At 36.1% G+C, this 22,511-nt stretch overlaps 1 protein-coding gene across 6 annotated transcripts; it reads right to left on the reverse strand.

Annotated features, from left to right (window-relative positions):
• Nucleotides 1-22,452, reverse strand: LOC107732198 (coiled-coil and C2 domain-containing protein 1B-like). Of its 6 annotated transcripts, none has more exons than XM_016543473.1 (27): nt 22,348-22,452; nt 21,304-21,438; nt 20,991-21,109; nt 20,591-20,732; nt 19,650-19,750; nt 19,438-19,551; nt 18,055-18,192; nt 17,660-17,963; nt 15,510-15,640; nt 14,776-14,854; nt 14,596-14,652; nt 14,294-14,436; nt 13,994-14,066; nt 11,918-12,057; nt 11,697-11,826; nt 11,402-11,574; nt 11,209-11,334; nt 6,845-6,903; nt 6,636-6,752; nt 6,413-6,486; nt 6,191-6,249; nt 6,053-6,104; nt 4,663-4,762; nt 4,318-4,408; nt 3,995-4,117; nt 1,126-1,164; nt 1-1,040 (listed from the first exon to the last, which is right to left on the reverse strand). In XM_016543473.1, the coding sequence occupies exons 3-26, from the start codon at nt 21,054-21,056 to the stop codon at nt 1,153-1,155; spliced, it is 2,604 nt and encodes an 867-aa protein (XP_016398959.1). In that variant the 5' UTR covers nt 21,057-21,109; nt 21,304-21,438; nt 22,348-22,452; the 3' UTR covers nt 1-1,040; nt 1,126-1,152. The 6 variants fall into 6 exon arrangements, with proteins under 6 accessions (XP_016398959.1, XP_016398961.1, XP_016398962.1 ...); XM_016543475.1 differs by lacking the exon at nt 22,348-22,452 and adding an exon at nt 21,628-21,727 and having other exon boundaries at nt 21,304-21,387; XM_016543476.1 differs by lacking the exon at nt 22,348-22,452 and adding an exon at nt 21,628-21,727 and having other exon boundaries at nt 14,294-14,433.
• Between the last annotated feature and the right edge of the window lie 59 nt (nt 22,453-22,511).

The raw sequence follows: 22,511 nt of genomic DNA on the forward strand, positions 1-22,511 counted from the left end.
TTTAATATATATACAAAACAATGCAGAACCACTCTACTTTTGCTTACTTATGTCAACTAAACTGGCACTTCTGTTCAGAGAATGTGTACATGACATTTCTAGCACCAGTTCTTGTCCTGATTGTCAGCAAAGCGCTGGGAAAGCTAACTGAAGTGTAAATTTACTGGGAAAATTATATATTTTCAATCATTCTGAAAACATGGCACGCTCACTCATTTACCTCCTGAATCAAACATTAAAAAAATCAACTATTCAGAACATTTGATGAATAATTCACATCTGGTTCAATTAGTAAAAGCTGGTTTATGGCTTTAATGGTATTTATAAGGAATATAATATTCAACAGCAGTACTTTGACACGGCCTGTCTGTAATAAATCAAGCAGTGAATTCACACAGGATGTAAACAAGTTTTGAAATGTCTGACAAAATGTTTGGGATTCAAAAGCAAACCTTTTTGCATAGCTAATCGTCTATAACTCATTTGCATAGCAGTCATAAATTAGTATTTGAGATATGGCAGGAACAGGCTCCTAGTTTAAGAGAGAACAGATCAAGTCATTCATCTTACTGCAGCAGCAGTGATTACTTTGGCATTAGTGCTTAAGTGCATCCCAGAGCAGTAAAAAACAACAACAACAAAAAAAACAGTTAGCTCTCATTGGCTTTAGCTCCAATGCATTAATGTAACGGTTGGGGTGAGAGTTATTATAAAATCAAGAGGCAATCTATTTCAAAAGGCATTTCAATCTCACGCAAGTCTGTGCACATTTACCCGCTCCTCTTATTAATATCTCCTGTATTTTTAATAACCACCCCAACTCTTACATCCTGGTCCAACCTGTTTAACCCTGATAAAGACAAAGCTAACTCCTTCTGTCAGTGACTATGTCTCTCTGTGAACGGCTCAAAGCACAGAGAGCTTGTTGAGCAAGTTCCTCACGATCTCCTTTGTTGTGGTTCGTACCCGAGGCTAGCAGCACCGTTGAGCTTTCACCGTCCATATCATCTGCTCTCATAAAACCACTGAGACCTCAAGGCCTGCTAGAAAAATCCACCGTCAAGGTAAAGTGTAACATGAATGTGATAATACATCTGTCAGTAGAAATGGATCAAACTTTCTTACGTTGTGAAGATGAAATCACGGCGTCCGTTACAGCAGTACCTAACACAGACAGCAGATGGCAGTCAAAACCAAATAAATGTGTCATTTACACACACACACACACACACACACACACACACACTGATGTCTGGTTTGCTATCCTTGTGGGGACTCTCCATATGCGTAATGGTTTTTCTACTGTACAGACCGTATATTCTATTGTCCTACACCAACCCTACCCCTAAACCTACCCCTCACAGGAGACTTTCTGCATTTTTAGAGTTTCAAAAAACTTCATTCTGTGTGATTAATTAGCTTGTTTACCCGTGGGGACCTCAATTTAGGTCCCCACCGTGACACGAGTCCCCATGAGTCTGTGTGTAGTCAGGTTTAAGTCCCCACCAGGACATATAAACCAGTACACACACACACTCACACACACACGCTCACACACTCTCTCACATTCTCTCTCACACACACACACACACACACACACACACACTCACACGTCCCCATGAGTCTGTGTGTATTCAGGTTTAAGTCCCCACCAGAATAGAAAAACAGGTACACACACACACACAAGATTTTCACTAAGGAATAGGACTCATAAAAGTACCGTCAGACGTTTATTGTCACATGGATTCATTATTCATTCACGTACTGTGTAAGATTAATGGATGCATTTTACTGTATTATTCCAGGTTCAATGTGAATAAATGCCCATTCTTTATGATGTCCTTCAAGGTATTATGAACACATATTGTACAGGTGGTGAATGACTACTACCACTACTACTAATATTAATCATTATTATTATTATTTATTTGTTTGTTTCTTAACTTATTTATTTTTTTATTATGTTGGTCATTTTCCATTCACACAATAGATTTTTGAAACCCAGCCAAGAGGAATATTATAAAATAGTAATACATCAATTATTATTATTATTGTGTTTTTTGATCATTTTCCCTGTAGAGTTTTGAAACCCAGCCAAGGGAAATATTATATAGGCTAATAGCAATCAAAATCAACTGTGCTATAAGAGGATACATAATCCATTCACAATTTGAAGAAACGTTTTGTTTGTTTAAGAGGATCAAACGTCCACATATACAGTTTCAGGAATGACAAATGCGAGTGTAAAAAAATTATCAAGTGAATCTGTTAATTGTGCTGGTAGTCATTGCTATGATTGACAGTGATAACTATAGCAATAGACGAAATGAAATCTGACGAGCCGAGCTGTGCATGACTGAATTCAGAGTAACAAAACAGTCTGTTGGCTGAATATATTTAGCAGTTTCTACAGTGAAAGATAAAACTTAAAAATGTCGTTTTTAAATTAAATCTAAAAATATTTCATGCATTATTTAATTGTTACACCATTAATAATTAACTTATTTAATTTGTAGTTAACTAGTTAAGTACTGAAATAATTTACACTTCTAGGCTGTTGGTGTCTGGGCTTATTTTTCAAATGACATGAGACATTGTGACTTCCTGCACTTGCTATACTTTATACTTCAGTACAGTATGTTTGCGAGAGGACTCTTAACATTAGCAGCACCTCAAGCGGTTAAAACAATGTGAGAAAAAACACACGCAAGCCCGACCCAAATGTTACCATCTATTTGCATCAGTTTATATCCAGTTGGTCACATTAATGCATTTGTTATCCAGCGAAGTTGCATATTTAAAGCTGTGATGTGAGAAAGCCTGTAGATATTTTCATGTAGCTTACAGAAATCATGTAGCTTACAGTTTTCCATTAAATTACATTATATTTGTAAAATTGTGTATTGTGCATTTTTCAGCTGAACTTTTGTCTTTCTGTGGCTCTAATAAAGTCTGTATGCTTCATATAGAGAGCTAGATTGTGCTTTCTCTTCCCGCTTGCTCTGTTTGTTTTTTTTTAAACACCAAATCACTATACCACTTTGTTCATTCTTAAAAGGTAAACTTTTCCCGTTTGGTGATTAAATAAACCGTTCTGGACCGCCGCTTGAATTAAACGCGACACGTCCTGTGTGCTGCACTTTTTGCCATGTTTGTGACTAACACATTTTGAAATTTTGATTAGATAATCATCAAGTATTATAAAATAGAAGCAAATAAATTGTGAGATACAGTACAATATCCATATGTACTATAATTTCAATGCTATGGCCTTTGTGTAAATATTTAAAGATCTTTAAACTGTTGAAATGAAATGGTAATACTTTACAAAAAAATTAACTAAGATTAATAAAAGCTGTAAATGTATTGTTCCTTGTTAGAGTGTTAATTTCAAAATGTATTAATACATTTTTACATTTTAAAGTCGCATCTGTTAACATTCTAATATAATTAATATTTAACATTAATATTTTTTATTAATTTACAAAGTATGGTCCATTACTTTTTTTTTTTTGTTAAATAGTAAAGCACTATTTTAGTATTCATTCAGTATCCATTTTAAAAACTATCAGTTGATTAATCGGTTATCGGCCAGTGTGGTCCAACCTAGATATCGGTATCGGTAAAATCCACTATCGGTCGATCTCTACTATTTAGAAATTTTGATTATTATTACTGTTAATAATAATATTAATAACAAAAATATTGTAGTATTAAAGATTAGAATGATTCTATTCAATAGCAATATATTTCTGTCCTATATCCTTCATGCATCATTTTAAGATGGTCTGATTAAACACACAGGCCTTTTAATATTTCCATATAAATACATTAAGCAGGTCATCTCTTAATCTGCATTATTAAATGAAATTGCGTAATGCACCTGTAATCACCTAAAATATTTACCATTATGTTAACATTTTGGGCGAGTGTGACGCTTTTAATATCAATAGAACAGTAACAAATATGAGCATTCAGCCACAGTAGCACTAACCTGTGGCTCCTCTAACACTAGCCATCGTTCTGTGACAGTCTGGTGGTCCTGCCCACCCAGCGGCTCTCTGAGACGCACCCTCACCTCCAGACGACCACCTGTGGCCTTCCGCCCATCCATGAGCTGCATACAGAAATGAAGCCAATGCCATAAACATACATCTCATACACAAATGTAAACACAGTGATGTCTGACTAATGGGTGTGAATGTCCGGTTTTAGCTCAAGCTCATCTGTTAAACACAAATATGTTTGCATTCTCAGCTGATGTTTGCACTCATCTCTGGCTCCGACAAACATACTATTGAAAGTAGCCCCACTCACCTCCACTATCTCTCTCACTTCGCTTTCAGTTTCCAGTTTCTCCAGTTTGAGCAGGGCTGTTCCTATCGGCTTGTCGCTTCTCAGGAAGCCACTGTCACAAAACAAAGACGTCAGTGTGAAGCTCAGATCCACCTACTCACATTGACCCAGCATGCACCACAACTGCCACAGAGTTCAATCAGGGCAGCACTGGTTGATATTTATCCTGACCCGTCTCCCCAGTACAAATGAATCTTAAAGAAACTGTGTACTGTTAGGAGACAATAAACAGAATAAAGTCCTAAAATTGTGATTATTTGGAGATAAGTTGAGATCATGCTTGTGTCCCACAGCAACACTACTCACCCTTTGTGCAGCACTTCCAGCTTCAGGCCTTTAGACTGTATAACTCTCCTGAAGCCACGGTGGTTCCGGTTGATGTTCAATTTGAAGCTCTGGTTATACTCTGCCAAAACACCAAATAAGTCAATTCCTTCAGCAGCAAATATTAACTTTTAACTTTTTCCAATGCTCTCTAAAATACTTGATTCTAGTTCTGTCATTCATGGTGTCCTGCAGTCAAATGTTTTTTGTAAAATGTTCACTAAACTGTATATTTGTCCCAGCTAACTGATTTCCTACACAATTGTGCTATTTTCATGTCTCTCCTAACACTAACACACTTCACCATCTCACATAATAAAATACTCCCAATTTGAATCAAGAAGTTTAAAAGTCTGAGCTCAGTAAGATTAATACTTTTATTTAACATGGATGCATTAAATTGATCAAGAGAGACAGTAAATACATTTATAATGTTAAAAAAAATATTTCTATTTCAAATAGATGCTTTTGAACTTTTTATTCATCAAAGAATCCTGAGAAAATGTATCATGGCTTCCACCAAAATATTAAGCAGCACAACTGTTTTAATCATTGATAATAATAAGAAGAAGAATAAGTGTTTCTTGAGCACCAAGTCAGCATTTTAGAATGATTTCTGAATGATCATGTGACACTGAAGACTGGAGTGGCTGCTGAAAATTCAGCTTTGCATCACATGACTAAATTACATTTTAAAATATATTCAAATAGAAAACAGGGTAACACTTTAGAATAGGGAACACTTATTCACTATTAACAACGACTTTTCCTTCAATAAATTCCTAATTTGAAGCTTGTTAATAGTTAGCAAAGTAGTTGTTAAGTTTAGGTATTGGGTAGGATTAGGGATGTAAAATAAGGTCATGTCGAATAAGGCATTAAGATGTGCTTAATTACTACTAATAAATGGCTAATATTCTAGTAATATGCATGCTAATAAGCAACTAGTTAAGACGTTCGCTTTCAGTGCTATCAGGCTAAAGTTAGCATTTTCCAAGATCTCCTATTGTACCTTTAAGAGACCCTCAAATAAAGTGTTACCGAAAACAGTTATTTTAAATTGTAATAATTCCTGCATTCCTGCAGTAGTAATGCCAAGGTCATGGGTTCGATTCTCAGGGAATACATGAACTGATAACATGTATACCTTGAATGCAATGTAAGTTGCTTTGGATAAAAGCGCCTGCTAAATGCATATGCATATAATGATATTTTACAACATTACTGTTTTTACTGTAGTTTTGATCAAATAAATGGACCCCTGGTGAATATTAGAGTCTTCTTTCAAAAACATTTAAAAATCTTATTAATATATGTATATGTATAATTAAAGTATCTGATGATACAGAAATAATTAGCTCAAGATTTTTACCTGGGTTGTTGGTATTTTTGATGACTGATGTTTTATGCTTCTGAGGTTGATCCTAACATGAAAAGAGAAAGTAATAATTAAAATCAAATGGATGACTGGGTAAAATAAAGCCTAGATGACTGAAGAATTAATACTCACTGTACTGGGGTATGGGAAATCAAACTTGACATATGCATCCAAGTCATTTGTTGCAACACCTTTCAAAAAAAGCAGAGGGGGAGATGTTTAAAATACTTCCTTACTAGTATGAGATTATTTAGAATTACATTCTTTTATTTACATTTAAGTTCCTGTAACTCAAACTCCAAATGCATTAATTTAAATGACTGGATCAATGTTGAGTGTTTGTTTGAAGCTTACCAGAGGGAGCAGGAAGGTTCATCCCTCTAACAATGAACACAACCATGTCTGTGCTACTGAGCTCTGGGAAAATCCTACAAGAGCAAAAGTCAAGAAAAAGAAAGCATGTTATTCAATGACTTCTTACATTTCCCTTGGCTGTGGAGTTGATCAGTAGTGAAGTATTGGGCTTTATTGTATTGGGCTTTTCCTTGTTGTAAGATCTGTAGCGAGAGTGTCAGACCTGACAGTGCGATATGTTCTCTCCTCAAAGTGATGTTTAGGAGGCTGAAGCCCCCTGTTCTGTGCCAGCTTAAGAATCTCCAGGCTCTTCTTACATTGTTCTGCCATGTTCTCAAATCTAAAAGAGGGGAAATAGTAATAAATGAAATGGCTAGTGAAATCACTTGAATTTCATTTATTGAAGTGGTGTATTGGTGATGCGATACATACTTGGTTGTTTCTGCAACATTCCCCATGTGCGTGAACTGCTTGGAGTATGTCACACATTTCTGAAGAAGAAAGGAAACATGTCCTACTTACATATTCCACATCCGCTTATAGGTTCTGTCTCAAAACCTAGTCATATGCCTACTTAGACAGCATTTTAAGCATGTGGGTGATTTCATGAGCAAGATAGGCTGTCTGCTCGCCCAAGTGTAAAACTGTGTTGTTGCTGCCAGGTCTTGATTATCGAAAAATCACATTGGGTCATTCCGTGTCAACTCAACCAAAGGTCCCCGGCTCAAATTTTTGATTTTGCTAATATTTTTTCCGAAGAAAGATAAACATGTACAGTGATGAAAGCCAAAATATTAAATGTCATGGATGAATATTTACTGAGTAATCCACTATTTTGTAGAGGGGGGTCAAAATGGCAATTTTCACCTGAGATTCCGAGCCAAATTACAGGGGGTTAAAAATGACTTCAGAAAGATGGCAGCATCATGATGTTATTTTTACACAGAGATTGTTAAATCTGTTAGTAAAATCTGTTGACTTTAGCAATCTTTGTTGCATTTATGTGCTAATGGTGACCATTCAAAAATGGGGAAAGAGCACTTTTCAAGTTTTTTCTCCAAAGTTTGCTGGCTTATAACTCAAAAAGCATTAAAGATATCTTAATGCCCTTTTAGATATTGGGTCTTAACTAACTTCAGTTTTGGCATCTTCATTTTTAAGGCCCTATATAATTCCGTTCCAGAGATACTGTCAAACTTTGCAAAATCACTTTGCAAAAATATGATACTTCTTTTCTTTTAAATAGGAATGTCTGAAGAACAAATAATGTTGAAACTAGAAATGTATCTTGTTTCCTTCTGTCAAAACAACTGCATTGAACATCTGTCTGAGTGCCATAAATATTCTTTTTCCAAAGTTTGCGTGCCTATAACTCAAGAAGTATTACTCAAGACGTATAACTCAAGAAGTATTATAACTCAAGAAGTAAGATATTGCAATATGATTTTAGATTCTAGTTCTTAATAAACTTTTCTTTTGAAATCTTAATTTTCAAGGCCCTACATCGTTCAGTCCCAGAGATATGGGGGTCTCAATGAGGCTCCATTTTCAGATTGTTGAATATTACCCATTTTCAGTGGTTGAAAACCAAATGTTGTCACTTTGTATACAGCCGATACTTATTTTATTTAAAGAACAATGTCTGAAGAATAAATAATGTTGAAATTAGAATTGTATCTTGTTTCATACCTGTCTAAAATGCACTGTGAAATGGTCAAGTTGAGGCACATTACCTTGCTCTCTGTAGTCTATTCACAAGATTCTATATTTGAATCGGTTTTAGGGATATTTAGAAGAAAGGATTTTGTTTTAACAGCTTGTGAAGCTACCAAGAGTCCAAACATGCAGTATTGTAACATGTTTGAAACAAATTCCACGCCTCATAGGGAAAAGTGGTTGCTTTCGCCACACATTGCATTCACATCAATAAACCAAGATTTGCCTCACCTGGATTAATTATTAAAATTTATTTTTTATTGTTATAACATGTGAAGCAGTCATAGATCAAGCAGTATTCTACTGCTAAAGGGCATATTTGGCAGAATCACTGATAGTACATTTAACACTGAATAATTCTAAACCCCAGGTAAATGGGATCCTAGGCAATCTTATTTTACGTTTCACACCGTTCATACTTTACCCAGAGTTAACAATTAATCCTGGTCATTCATAATCTGATGTCACACTGTACATTCCTAAACCCTGGGCTACTGTTATTATTTGCATATTTGACAGTGACAACAATGATGACTAGATAAACACAAAACCATATTTGGTATTTGACCATTGAAAATAGATAGGATACAACAATTTGGACATGGAGCTGCACTGAGATCTCAATATCTCTAGTATTAAACCATACAGCGCCTTAAAAAAAATGAAGATTCCAAAAGAAAAGTTTCCTAGGAAACAGAATCTAAGATCATATTAAGATAACTTTAATACTTCTTGAGTTACAGGCACGCAAATTTTGGATAATGAATATTTATGACACTCAGGTATACAGGTATGTCCTATACCATTGTTTTGATAGAGGGAAACAATATACATTTCTAGTTTCAACATTACTTCTTCTTCACACATTCCGCTTTAAATACAATAAGTATCGGCTGTATACAAAGTGAATAACATTTGGTTTTCAACCACTGAAAATGGGTAATATTGGAACATCTGAAAATGGAGCCTCATTGAGACCCCCATATCTCTGGGACTGAACGATGTAGGGCCTTGAAAATGAAGATTCCAAAAGAAAAGTTTATTACGAACTAGAATCTAAAAATCACATTGCGATATCTTTAATACTTCTTGAGTTATACACACGCAAACATTGGAAAAATAATATTTATGGCACTCAGACGGATATGATCAATGCAGTTGTTTTGACAGAAAGAAAAGAGGTACATTTCTAGTTCCAACATTATTAGTTCTTCAGACATTCCTCTTTAAAAGAAAAAATGTATCATATTTTTGCAAAGTGACCCACATTTGGTTTTTGACCACTGAAAATGTATACAATTTAACGATTTACTTCTGGAGCCATATTGAAATTCTATAATCTCTGGAACTGAACTATATAGGGCCTTACAAATGAAGATGCCAAAAGGGAAGTTAGTTAAAACCCAATATCTAAAAGGGCATTAAGATATCTTTACTGTTTTTGAGTTACAGGCCAGCAAACTTTGGAGAAAAAACTTGAAAAGTGCTCTTTCCCCATTTTTGAATGGATACCATTGGCAAAAATATTAGCAAAATCAAAAATTTGAGCGGGGGACCTCTGGTTGAGTAGACACGGAATGACCCCATTGTTTTTGTGGCTAAGCTAACTAAATTAAATCAAATTAAAAACGTTGTAACTGTAAAGAGTCAAGAAATCGATTCCAATGGCTCAGACGGATTTAACACACCTTATTCAGTAACCAAGTTGTTAGAAGAGAGATCCAGGCATGAACTGTGTTCCGATTGATAGGATCCCTACACAGTGTTCATTGCTCCCTATTCTCTGAGCACGGGAAATCTGTTAAAGTTTACTTCATTTCGGAACATTCATTCGCGGATTTGGGCTACGCCACTGCCTTCAGCGTCTTCACACACAGACGAAACTTACTAGAGAAGTGTAAAGTGTGACATAATATACCTCTGTAAATAAAGACAATTTAATGAATAATTCATGTCCACTGCACAGAGCACTTACAGTTGAATAGAACAAACTCCTGAAGTGATAAGAGATACATACAAAATGTGCAGAGCGGGGGGTCAGAAGGACTGGAATTGAGAACCACTGTCCTAAGCTAATGCACCGTACTGTTTAACTTCTCTATTGGGTTACGTCACAGGTAAAAAAAATAAAAATTACAAAATTACAAAATTGGTACACAACATACCCAGTTAAAGAAGTCACCGCTCATGACCACTGCTATATACTCATCTACATTAAATAAAAAATTTACTATTTCACCCAATATACATTTTAGGCTTGTTAGAGTATCACACTGTTAGCTTAGCAACATGCTAACATCAAATTCTTATACTGAATAGCGTGTGATTCTCATGAGCATGATCTGTGAAATACTGACTATAAATACACTTATAGTGAATATAATTTTACTATTTTACCCAGTGTGTATTTGAATGCTTTATTAAAGTATTGCTATTAGCTTAAAAACGTGCTAACAACAAATTCTGTTGGAATCTGTTGTGTTGTGAGCACAATTTGTGAAATACTGACTAAAAATATACTTTTACTGATATACAATTTTACCCAATATGTATTTTTATGCTTATTATAGTATCACACTATTAGCAACATGCTAACGTCATGCTCTATTAAAATCAGTTGTGTAACATGCACTTCTCATGAGCACAATTTATGAAAAACTAACTATAAAATTTACCATCACCCAATGTGTATTTTTATGCTTAGCACCGCTAACATCACATTTTTAAAATCAACTATGTAGCATACAATTTTTGTAAGCACAATTTGTGAAATACTGACTATAAATACAGTTTTATTGATTATAATCGCCAACCCAATACGTATTTTTATGTTTTTTGCTAGAGTATCACAATGTTAGCTGAGCATCATGCTAATGTCAAACTATTGCATTCAAAAACGTAGTATGCTGTTTGTGTAGCATGCACATACAGAGTTCCAATTCAGTGACGTATGAGATTTAATTTCAGATCCATTTCGACGGTAGCTGACTATGTAACCAGTAGACAGCAAGGCGGCTCACTAGGTTTTGGTACAGATCCATTCTCTCTGTTACTTCATTAAATCACCACCTTCTTGTTACCTCGTATTGCTCTTTGAGTAGTTTTGTGAGTTGAGTGTAGACCTCCTCAGCCTTCTCTGAGATCTGAACATCACTGTGATGGACTAGGATGAAGTCCTCGTCCTCATCTCCCGGCGGTGAAGGCACCTGAAAATAAAGGGGGAGTTATTACTCATGTCATTATGGATTTGTTAAAGAACAATGACAGTATTACCTTGCTTACGTCCACTGTCTTGCCACTGCGGGCGGCTTCTATCATGGGGTCCAAACTTTTTGCTGCACGCAGGAGGGTCTTGGCCTGCTCTAGGTCATTCTTTTGCTTTGCCTGCAGCGCTGCTTTCATGTACTGCTTTTTGCGGCCTTCCAGAAACTCCAGCTGCTGCTGAGCTGAGGAGAAAATAACCAGATTTAAACCCGTTTGACAGAGATTTTTGTGTGCTCCTTACGTAAATCAGTTACGAAATATGAAAACATCCCAATTAATAGGCCATCCTAAAACACTACTCTACCAGTGTCAGGCAGACTTCCTCTTTTGGACGTTCTGTCTGGGGAAGGTGAAGGGGTCCTCTTGGGCTTCTGTACCGTTGGCTGTACTGCAAGAGTGGGCTTCATTTGGTCGCCTACTTTCGGAGCCTTAACCTAGAAAGCAAATAACAAAATAGTGATTTCTTTAAAAGAAAGGGACAACTTTTAAAATATTTAGGAAATGCTACAAAATTTAAGAACATACCTTCTCCGCTCCCTCTTCATCTTCCTCTTCACCATCACCAGCTTCATCTTCATTAGATGTCAGCTTATTGGCCGTTTCCAGAACTGCAGCCAATCCCTGCTCTGGAGCAGCGGCCTTCTGGCCTGGGATTGGAGGAAAGCCTATAGAAAACACTTCAATTTAATATAAATCCTCATTTTCTTAGCAGGAATTCAAGCAACTCATTAAAGAAAAATTAAACATGTTGTCATTCAAAAGTTTGGATGAAATGAATACTTTTATTTAGCAAGGATTAGCAAGGATTGCATTAAATTGATTGAAAGTGACAGTAAAGACATTTATAGTTATGATCTTTCCTAGCCTGTATTCCTTCATTTGTGCCTTCCTGTCACCAGACGGCATTTGTTTGTTTAGTGTTCTCTTTTTTTCTTGTGTGTTTGCAGGGTGGAGTCAAGCGGCAGGTGCAGTGGGTTACCGGTGATGAGTTGACTGATAAAAAAGGTCTTTGTTTCCTTTCTGTGCATACTTTATTTTTATTTTTTTGTCTTTTTCTCTTTCCTTTTGTGCTGATATTGTTTAATTCAGTTATGGATTACATTAATAAACATGTATTTTTGGGTTAATTTAATTTGCGGGTGGCCTCCCCATTTATGTCAAGCTGCCTTGCGCCAGGTGGTTTGTAACATAATGCTACAAAAGATTTCTATTTCAGATAATTATGGTTCTTTTGAAATTTCTATTATTGGAATTTTGAAAAAATTATCACTTGTTTCAATTATAATTTTCAATAGGGATGCACGATATTATCGGACTGATATCGGAATCGGCCGATAATGGCTTTAAATGTAAATACCGCCATTGGCCCGATATGAAAAATTATGCTGATATGTCTTGCCGACAAGAGGAATACGTTAACTCACATGTGCTCAGGGTGTGCTAGTGATTAGATCGTGTCCGCAGTGTGGCTCATTCTTGAAGCAAAGTTTTTTTCTTAATGATGATTAGATTCACTCTTTTGGATAGCTGCATTTAATCTGAGAATGCACATACAGAATGAGCATTAGGTGTGTGATAGAGTAAACAATAATAGCACGTGCAGCGGCAGCCTCCCCCATGTCCTAACGCCCCTTCCGTAAAGAGTTTTAATCTGTAGGGGGCGCTGTTGGCCTACTTCTAATTAAACTAAAAGTAAAATAGCCTACACAAATAACATTTAGACTGTGTTTCTGATTAAATAAAGCAGTAATTGATGTAATAAAATAATGAGTATGTTTTGATTTAAAGGTCAGAAGCTATAGCTTACATGAAAATGACACTTGTAAAGTAAATCATTTTATGTACACTGATTTATTCATTAATGTGTTTTATTTTTTAAACAAAATTCATAAACTCTAAAAGATTTTCAGAATTTTTTTAAATTTCTTTGCTTTAGACCATCTACAAATGCTAAATCTTAAAATAAAACGTTAGGGTTAACACTGCATCTTTCTGGGGGGGAAAAATGCAGCGATTGATATATAGTTTATTTATAGTTATTTTCAAAGCTTCAATGTACTGTCAAAAAACTTCATTATTGTTTATTTAATTCTAACAAATAAGTTCTTGTTAAAAACTAACCAAAATTAAAAATATTTTGCTTATAATCTCTGCACAGGAGAGACTGTGTGTTGTTTCCAAACAAAAGGAAATATATCGGTATCGGCCAAAATAAGTTCGTGCATCCCTAATTTTCAATTATTTATTTTCAATGATAATAAAAATGTTTCTTAAGCACCAAATTAGCATATTCAAGTTATTTCTGAAGCATCATGTGACACTGAAGATGGAGTAATGGCTGCTAAAAATTATACTTTGCCGTTGCAGGAATAAATTACATTATATAATAAATTAAAATAGAAAACTGTTATTTAAAATTTTTATATTTCGCAAAATTGCAACCTTAACCGTTTTTTAATCAAACAAATGCAGCCTTGGTGAACATAAGAGACTTCTTTCAAAGAACATTTAAAAATTGTACCAAACTTTTGAATGGTAGTGGACATGTACACAAAAATATATACATGTAAAGCTCTTCTTTTTGACTACAGAAGAACGGACCTGGAGGGGCTGGAAGTTCATCAAAATTGATAGGTCGGTCTGCTTTATGGGCACGGATGGCAGCCTGGTATTGCTGTGGGTCACAAAAAGAACATAATCTGAAATCAACAAGTCTGTGCAAACACCTCGCTAAGTGCAAAAATGTGCTGCATTATGTTAAAATAAACTTAAAAGGAGTTCCACAATCAGATAAAATCTAAAAAGGAAACACTGCAAGAGAAACCGAAAGTTTGTGGACATTCAGTGGTGACAATGTGCCATTATTTGAGGTTCAGGTGTCATTTTGACAGGTTTACTAACTTTAGCAATGCGGTCATGCATGCGGGCTTTGCGCTCATCGCCGCTGGCCTTAGCTTGTGTGAAGGCCTCTTTGTACTTGGCCATCCTCTGTTCCAGAGCTTCAAGAACAGTCTGGGGCTGAGCTGGACCAGAACCGCTGTCTGTTGGTATAACAAAAACTAAAAAATGAACACTAGGAGACAGGAAAAGCATTCAAATTCAGGTCACAAGTACAGTAATTCAGGTTAGACCATAATTAGACTATTAAAAGAGGCACATGTTCAGTCTTTGAAAATATCTGACGTGAGAACTGGTGTACTAACCAGGAGCTGAAGGTGAGGTAATGGCTTTTTGAGGTGCAGGGTGAGTAACTGTAGAGGCTGTGGAAAAGAATTAAGCCTTACACTATAAAGCTACAAGCCGTGAAAATATGTAAACAAATATGCAACATATCATAGCTACTACAGTATTTTTCTGACCACAGAAAATAATTCCGGTCTAACCTTGAGACAGAGGGGGAGGAATGGAGCTCATGTCCACCGGCTGGCCTTTCTCCAAAGCCTCAATTGCTGCATCGAATCCCTGAGCCAAACAAGCAAACAGCATAGTGCTATTCTTTGTCTACTTCCTACAATTCTTGAATACCTCAAATAACTTAGCACATTTTTGTTACAAGTGAGTTATTAGTAATCATGGTTTATGGGAACAAGACACTTCGTTATGAGGAATATCCAAACTTGCATGACAACATAACTGAAGTGGTAGATGCCTTGAATTAAATGCAAAACCAACTGAAATGGTAGGTAAAAACAGTAAAGGCTTTGAGATACAAAGTCTTTGGCAGGTTTAAGAGCAGAAGGCAAATGGAAATATACACATTAACAGGGTGTGATACATGTATAAAGCCATGCCTGTTAACTGACAGCACAGAAAATACAGTTACAGAAGTCTGCTTTTGGTTTTAACTGAAGTAAAACATCAAACTAAAAGACTTTACGTGACAAAACAAAGAAAACAACTACATTTACAAATCTTTTCATATATATCAACTGTATGTAACTAATTAGAAAGAGGGAATCCAAACTTTGCACAATTCTGTACAAACTGAATTTGATAACTGACAGAGCCCTGAGAGGCAAGCTGATTTTTATTTTTTTTTACCTTTAATGATTGAAAATGAACAGTACAGAAACAGCAATACATAGCTATATACATTTGATTAGAAACCACGTCTTACCTTGCTGGCCTTTATATGCATTTTGGCTTGGTCAATATCTCCTGCTTGTTTGGCCTTGAGAGCTGCCATCCTGTACTCCTTCTGTCGCTCCAACAGAATGTCTTTAGTGGGCTGTCCGGCTGGTGAGTGTGCTTTAGGAGCAGAGGAAACCACAATGTACCCTTTACAAAAACAGCTCAGTAGAATGTCATATTTCTAGTTAAATTAGCAAGTCAGGAACAACTTAAAGGGAAAAGCCCTCATTTTCAACATAATCAGGCGTTGATGATCTATTGAATAAAAATAACAGATTTTGTTTATGTACATTTTGAATTATGACTACTACTATTATGGAAAATGAAAAAAAAAAGATTGCTATGAAATGATATTATCAGTATAAATAAACACATTTTAGGGTTAGACAGCATGGAATAATTTAGCAAATAATTACCCCACTCATAAATCAATACAACTGCTGTCAAATATTAATCAGAGAATAGGGATCAAGTTTAAAATATTTACCAAAAGGACTATTAAAAATTCTTCTAGATTTTTCAAATGTTTTTAAAAGAAGTATTTTTTGTTCATCAATGCTGGATTTATTAAAACGTAATATTGTGAAATATTATTCCGATTTAAAATAATGTTCCAATGAGCTTCAGATTCCAAAGCAAGGAAATCTGATTTGTACAAAAGAGTCCCATGTAACAAATTTGCTTACATTTGATTACTGACCTAGAAACAGTGCTGAATTAAATTCTTCATTGTTTTATATAACTTTTCCGTATTTTGACATTTTTCCTAAAACATTTTTATTTCTTGGTTTAAATTAAAATAAATCCCATAAATTCAGACAAGCTAGACATTTTACCTTTCAACCATTAACTAGTAACCCTTAAAGGTCCACTGAAGTACCTTGAAACGCGCAGTGTTATTCTATGTGGTGATATAATTTCAACTGAAACAGGAAGACAGGGTAGGACATATCGAGCAGTTCCACCCCCTTTTTTTGGATAGCCAATAGTGTTTTGTTTATATCACAGCTCAGGTCAGAGCCATTGAGCTCAGTAAAGCCGCATTTGATAGCTCATGACATCCACAGCCTAATAGATTACTCCTTTAGATTCAATATGAAACTATTACAAAAGCAAAACAGTGACATAATCATGCTGAGGATGTGTAGTTTGAAAACTATGTAATATATTTGTGAATGGCACCGGTGTTATCTCTCTAACAGTTTCTCCTCCTAATCTTATGAAATCTATATAAAATATAGCATTCTCTGTAGAATTCAAATGGATACGATGTGTTTTATGGTCTGTGACGAGTCTCGTGCATATGATTTGCTCTTTGGTATTGTGTCTCTGGACCGTTACAGACTATGTGCGCTCTGTGACTTTTCACGTGACACAACGTGAAACCAGACTTCATTCGTCCCAATGGAAAGCATATTTACACTGCCTGGATCGTTGCCCATCCTCTATATAATGCACTATGTGCCATTCACCATACAGAAAATAGTAATGAGTGAATAAGTGACTGATTTCAGCCGCAGCTTCAGTGACTATTTATAGTGTAGGGGATGGGATGCTTCAGATTCTAGAGAACATTTGATTGGACAGAAAATTTGATGAGAAGCTGAAGTGCAGGATGACGTCATCAAAATCGTTGATCCATATTGGCGGAAGTTTTGAACGCTTATATCTTCTGAATGCAAATTTTGTCATTGTTTTGGAGCACACTAGCTTATAGATAACCTTAAGGCTAACTGTGACGAGTGGGGGCGGGGCCGAGAGCCGCGGGAACGGAGCGAGGCCGGTGGAGTAATGATAATGAGCGACACCTGCACCACTCACCAGTCTCGAGTCCCACGGAGGAGCTCCGGAAGGATAAAAGGAGGAGCTACGACAGTAAAAGACGAGAGAGGACCAGGCCTGGATTTTATTTTGTGTTTGTGTGCGGCAGTCGTCCGCGAGGGGCTGCCGCTTTACTTTCATTTTGTGTTTATTTTATTAAAGTGTTTAAATGTTCACCGGTTCCCGCCTCCTTCTTCCTGTGACTACGAACTTTGTTACACTAACATATTCATATTAAAAGACAAAAAACTTCCAATTTTGATTTTAATGGGGACTTTAAACTGTGGTATGTTGCCACAAAAGCACTTGGCTAACCTAAGTGCAATTCAGCGCCACTTGCTGCATGTTCCCCTTGTGGAGATGACAGGGAAGCTGGAGATGCTACACCAGAGGAGTCGTCTTTAGTGTTTGATGCTGGATCCATGACAACAGAGACGGCCTCTGCAGAGATGGGAGAGATCTCAACAGCGCTGTCACACTCCCCGTGCTGATCAGGTGAAGCTGCAGGGACAGGGGGCCGACTGGGACTACCAGACACTCCACATGCAACAGGAGGGGGAATCTCTGTTTCGTCAATCTTCCCTCCTTTCCGTACTGATGCCAGCATAGTCTGTAGTGTCTAACCAAAAATATGAGAGTGTCAATTGTCATAAAAAATATGTACACAAAGTTTGTTTGTTTGCTTAAACAGTGACACTATATCCACTCACCTTGAGGCCTCTCTCATATCTCCGAGCTTTAGAGGTTTCCCTTGCGGCTTTGGCATTGGCAACAGCCCTCCTATACAGGTTTATTCTCTCCTCTAAAGTGTGCTCAATGCTACCAGGCACTGAAGAAACCTTAGTGTCCTGTGAGGGGGAAAAAACTAATTTAAGTGGTGGCACATTAGTTCTTACACAAAATCCATTTCAAAATAGAGCTTGTTCATTGAGATGTGCAAATTAATAATCTATACATCACAAATGAAGTCAGGATAAAAGCTTTCACTAAGATTTTGAGAAAAACTGAACCTCAATTAAGATTTAATTAGAAATGGGTCAGGATGGTCAACAATTGGATTAGCTTTAATATTTTTAGCAGCAGTTTCTTGGTAGCTTCAAACGCTGGTTTGGAGGAACCCACCTACTTTGAAAATAAGTTTTGTACATCTCAAGTTTAAGTGATTGCTGTTAAATGTTGTATAATTGTATCAACACTCCAAAGGTCATCACGGCTGCATTTATTTGATCAAAAATACAGCAAAAAATATGGGTTGATTTTTGCATTGGTCTTATCAAAAACATCAGACAGGCCGATTGAAAATACAAATTTATTCTGTGCCAGTAGGTGGCACTTTTGGAAAGGAAGTAATATATCGGTTTCCCCGGTAACGGTACACAAAGCAGCTCTGCCTCATAATGGCTACTTTGAAGCTTGTAGCTCATATTTATTATTGAATGAAATGCTTTTGAAGTTTAATCATCAAATTAAGCCATGTTCCGATTTGGTCCCAAAATGTAAGGCCTTTTGATATTATAATTAAGACTTTTCTTGCACCATTTAATGTATTCAAACTTTGTATGGCCTTAAATTTGATACAACTGAATTTAAGACTTTTTTAGGACTCGCAGAAACCCTGATATATTTTAAACAGTAATTTATTCCGGTGATGGCAAAGCTGAATTTTCAGCAGCCATTACTCCAGTTCTTAAGTATTCCACGATCCTTCAGAATCAATTATTGAAATATTTTGTAATTATTAGAAATATTTTGTAACATTATAAATGTCTTTACTGTCACTTCTGATCAATTTAATGGAGTGTTTAAATAAATAATAAATAAAACATTAGAAATAAGAAAGAAAAGAAGAAACAATAAAATAAACAAATAATAATAAAAAATCTTTAAATAAAATGTATTGACCCTAAAACTATTGAATGGTGAAGTATAAGAGCTCAATCTATACGCAATTCAGTGGTATTACCAACATGACAACCACATGATAACCACCATATCTTCAAAGAACGATTAAAATCTAACTTTGATATTACAACTAACACAACTGTATTAAGACAATATGATTATTCCTTCCCAAATAAACTTTTAGATCATACCTGGCTGGCTGCCGTCAAATCTGCTGAAGAGGTTTCCGCACTAATGGGGGAGGCGGGGGTTGTGGCACCTGAATCTTCTGTTTCCTCCTCATCAACCACTTCCTGCAGCTCAGCCTAACGAGAATCACAGCAAACACTATAAACTCACTATACTACATTCAGAAAGTGCTGACAGTGAAGAGAAACAGACAATAATCACAGGTTTAATTTACCAAGAGGTCTTCATCATCCTCCAGACTATCATCTTCATCATCATCAATGTCTTTCATGCAGGCCTCCGCCATTTTTTCAATATCCTCCATCGGTAATGGAGCTTGAACATAAAAATTCAAGTAAAATTTATTTAGATGCACACAAAATATTTTCAAGATCATAACAATCAGACAGAGTACCTATAAGGTAGACGATAGAAATGCTACCCAATTGGTCAATGTTTGGCTGGTTAGCATAATCTAGTTACACCCTACTAGCAGATGCTGTAATTACACAATTATCTAGCTGCAAAAAACATCTTTCTCTACTGATGGTCGTTCAAAAGTTGCCACGTGCTATCATTTTTTTTATTCCCAATTCACAAATGTTTGATTGCATTGTAGCGTAGTATAATACATTAAAGTATCTGACTGATTTTGGATTTCTATTTTAATCTATTTTATTAAAACAAAATACTTCAAAATGATTTATTGATGGCAAGGTTGAATTTTCAGCAGCCAATACTTAAGTTGTCAGGTTCATGGTCCTTCAGAAATCATTCTATCAGGTTCACAGTGTTGGGCAAGTTACTTCCAAAATGTAATACATTATATATTACTAGTTACTGTCCGCATGCGTTATATTACTGCGTTACAGCAAAACGTAATATACTACTGTAATATTATTACTTTTGTAATGCGTTACTCCCAACACAGCAGGTTCATAATATGCTCCAAAAAAAAAAAGAAAAGAAAAAAACAATGGGAATGCTAAAAGACAGCTCTCTTCAGGTAATACAGACCTTGGCACTACCACAACATGCATTAAGAGTACATTAAAGAATACATTAGGTGATAGTATTTCAAATCCTACCTTTTAAAATTTGGCTGCAACAGATACGGTCTGCATTTATTATATGAATTTCAAAAGAAATAAAAAAAATGATAATCATGATGCCCACCTTTGCCAGCCTTTTCCCCCCTGGGAGCCACATTGGGTTTCTTCCCAACAATGGCAGCAAATTCAGCTTCTAAAGCTGGATCATCCAGATCTTGCTCCATGTCCATCATATCATCTGGCTTGAAATCAAGCAACAATCCCATCTACAAAGCAACAAACGCTTACATGTAAAGGTCCAATAGCTCAGTCACGAGATGGACAGATCATCAATGGATTCTAACTCAGAGTCCCTGTCCAAGTCCAATGCAAACAACAGACATAATCCTTAAAGGGATAGTTCACTCATAAATGAAAACAGTCATCATTTTAGTAACTTACAATGACAGAATTTTAATTTTAATGGGAACATTACTAACAACATTCACAGCTGACAGTCATTTGCAAAACATTTCAACACTGACCTGTTTGGCTGCAGCTGCTCCTTGGCCTTTCGGCGCTGCAGCTCGCTTGTTTTTCCGAGCAAACATCCCGTCCTGCTCCCTCTCCTCAACCCTTTTCCGGACAGACAAACACCTGGATACTTGAGGTCAGAAGAACGTGACGTATGAATAAACGAGGAACACTCTTTCAGTCTTAAACTAATTTGTAATGCTTGCTGATATGATAGCAGCGTGAAGGTTTCTGGTCGCGGAATGACAGTTTAGGTTTAAAGGAAGTTTATTAAAGCAAACGACAGTCACATGTGCTGTTAACACATGGGCTCTGCTGACTCACCCCGCTGATCCAGAAGAGCACTGAGGAGCAGTTTACTTTCTTTTCCTCGCCAACAGTATTAAACCCCACTCCACTTCCTCCTTCCTACCGTTCGAAGAGTTTCACAAACCTGACAGTTTATGTGATGCAAACACCCTGCGAGGATTCGAAACAACATTATAACCACACACTCACGAAAACAGAAAATTGTATATACCTGTCAACATAAAAACTCAACATGTCAAGAGAAAAACTCGTAACGTTAGTGGTGTCCCATTCGTTAGATAAGACCTGGCATATTAAATGATAACCGTCTGACGTTAAAATAAATATTAATTTATTTACCCCTGTGAATTTCTAATGAAAACGCAGCTCAGAACACAGTGCTGCATATAACATTGGGTTTGTTTTGCTACTGCAACCAGTGCAACGAAAACGTCAAAGACAGGCCACGCCCAACAGTGGCAAACCGCACCGCATCTGCAGCATTTTCAAAATAAAAGTTTTAATCTCTAAACGACAGAACGGTTTTCAAAATAAAAGTATCTCTCACTGAAAATGAAAATTGTGACATCATTTCAAAACCGTATGGATTCAGATGTTAAAGGCAGAGTAAGTGATTTTTCAAAAACACTTTAGAAAACTGATTCGGGCCGAATCGCAAAACAAACTTGTAGCCAATCAGCAATAAGGGGCGCCACAGTCAAGAAACTGACAGCCACCATTCTCTGTATTGAAGGAAAATTCAATGAAAGCGAATGGTTGTATCATTTGATATCTTTGATATTTTCAGGCCAGACCTTGTGCAATACATAAATACTTACATTTTCCAAATTCAAACATGTTTCCTTTACAAATCTATGCGTGCAATATTCAGTTCATTGTTTTTATATTTTACTTAACTTTTTAATCGTTTTTACTCATCTGCCCATTGTATAACAACTATATGTACATTTACTATTTGTATTACTACGTTCTTATATTTTGTAAATATGTTATTGCTCCTATAATTCTGTGTCTAGCTGGTGTATTTGTTGTATTTCTGTGAGCACATGAAACGCTTACCAATTCAAATTCCTTATATATATGATTCCAATTGACAACTCAACCAGAATGCATCTTTCAGAAACATTATCCTATCGAATCTACGTTTTTACTCGAAATATATGAAAGATATTAAAAAATCAGATTAACATCGTGCACAGAAACGAGCCTAACAAAGGACTTCT

The sequence above is a fragment of the Sinocyclocheilus rhinocerous genome, unplaced genomic scaffold (genome assembly GCF_001515625.1).
Source record: "Sinocyclocheilus rhinocerous isolate Xijiao unplaced genomic scaffold, SAMN03320098_v1.1 scaffold1631, whole genome shotgun sequence".
NCBI lineage: Eukaryota > Metazoa > Chordata > Actinopteri > Cypriniformes > Cyprinidae > Sinocyclocheilus > Sinocyclocheilus rhinocerous.

Excerpts from the sequence above, each read along its gene's own strand:
- LOC107732198 (XM_016543473.1), bottom strand. The coding sequence starts at position 21,056 with ATGTTTGCTCGGAAAAACAAGCGAGCTGCAGCGCCGAAAGGCCAAGGA. Across the intron at positions 19,751-20,590 it reads GGGGGAAAAGGCTGGCAAAG|CTCCATTACCGATGGAGGAT; the intron begins GTGGGCATCATG and ends TTTATGTTCAAG. Across the intron at positions 18,193-19,437 it reads ATTTGACGGCAGCCAGCCAG|GACACTAAGGTTTCTTCAGT; the intron begins GTATGATCTAAA and ends TCCCCCTCACAG.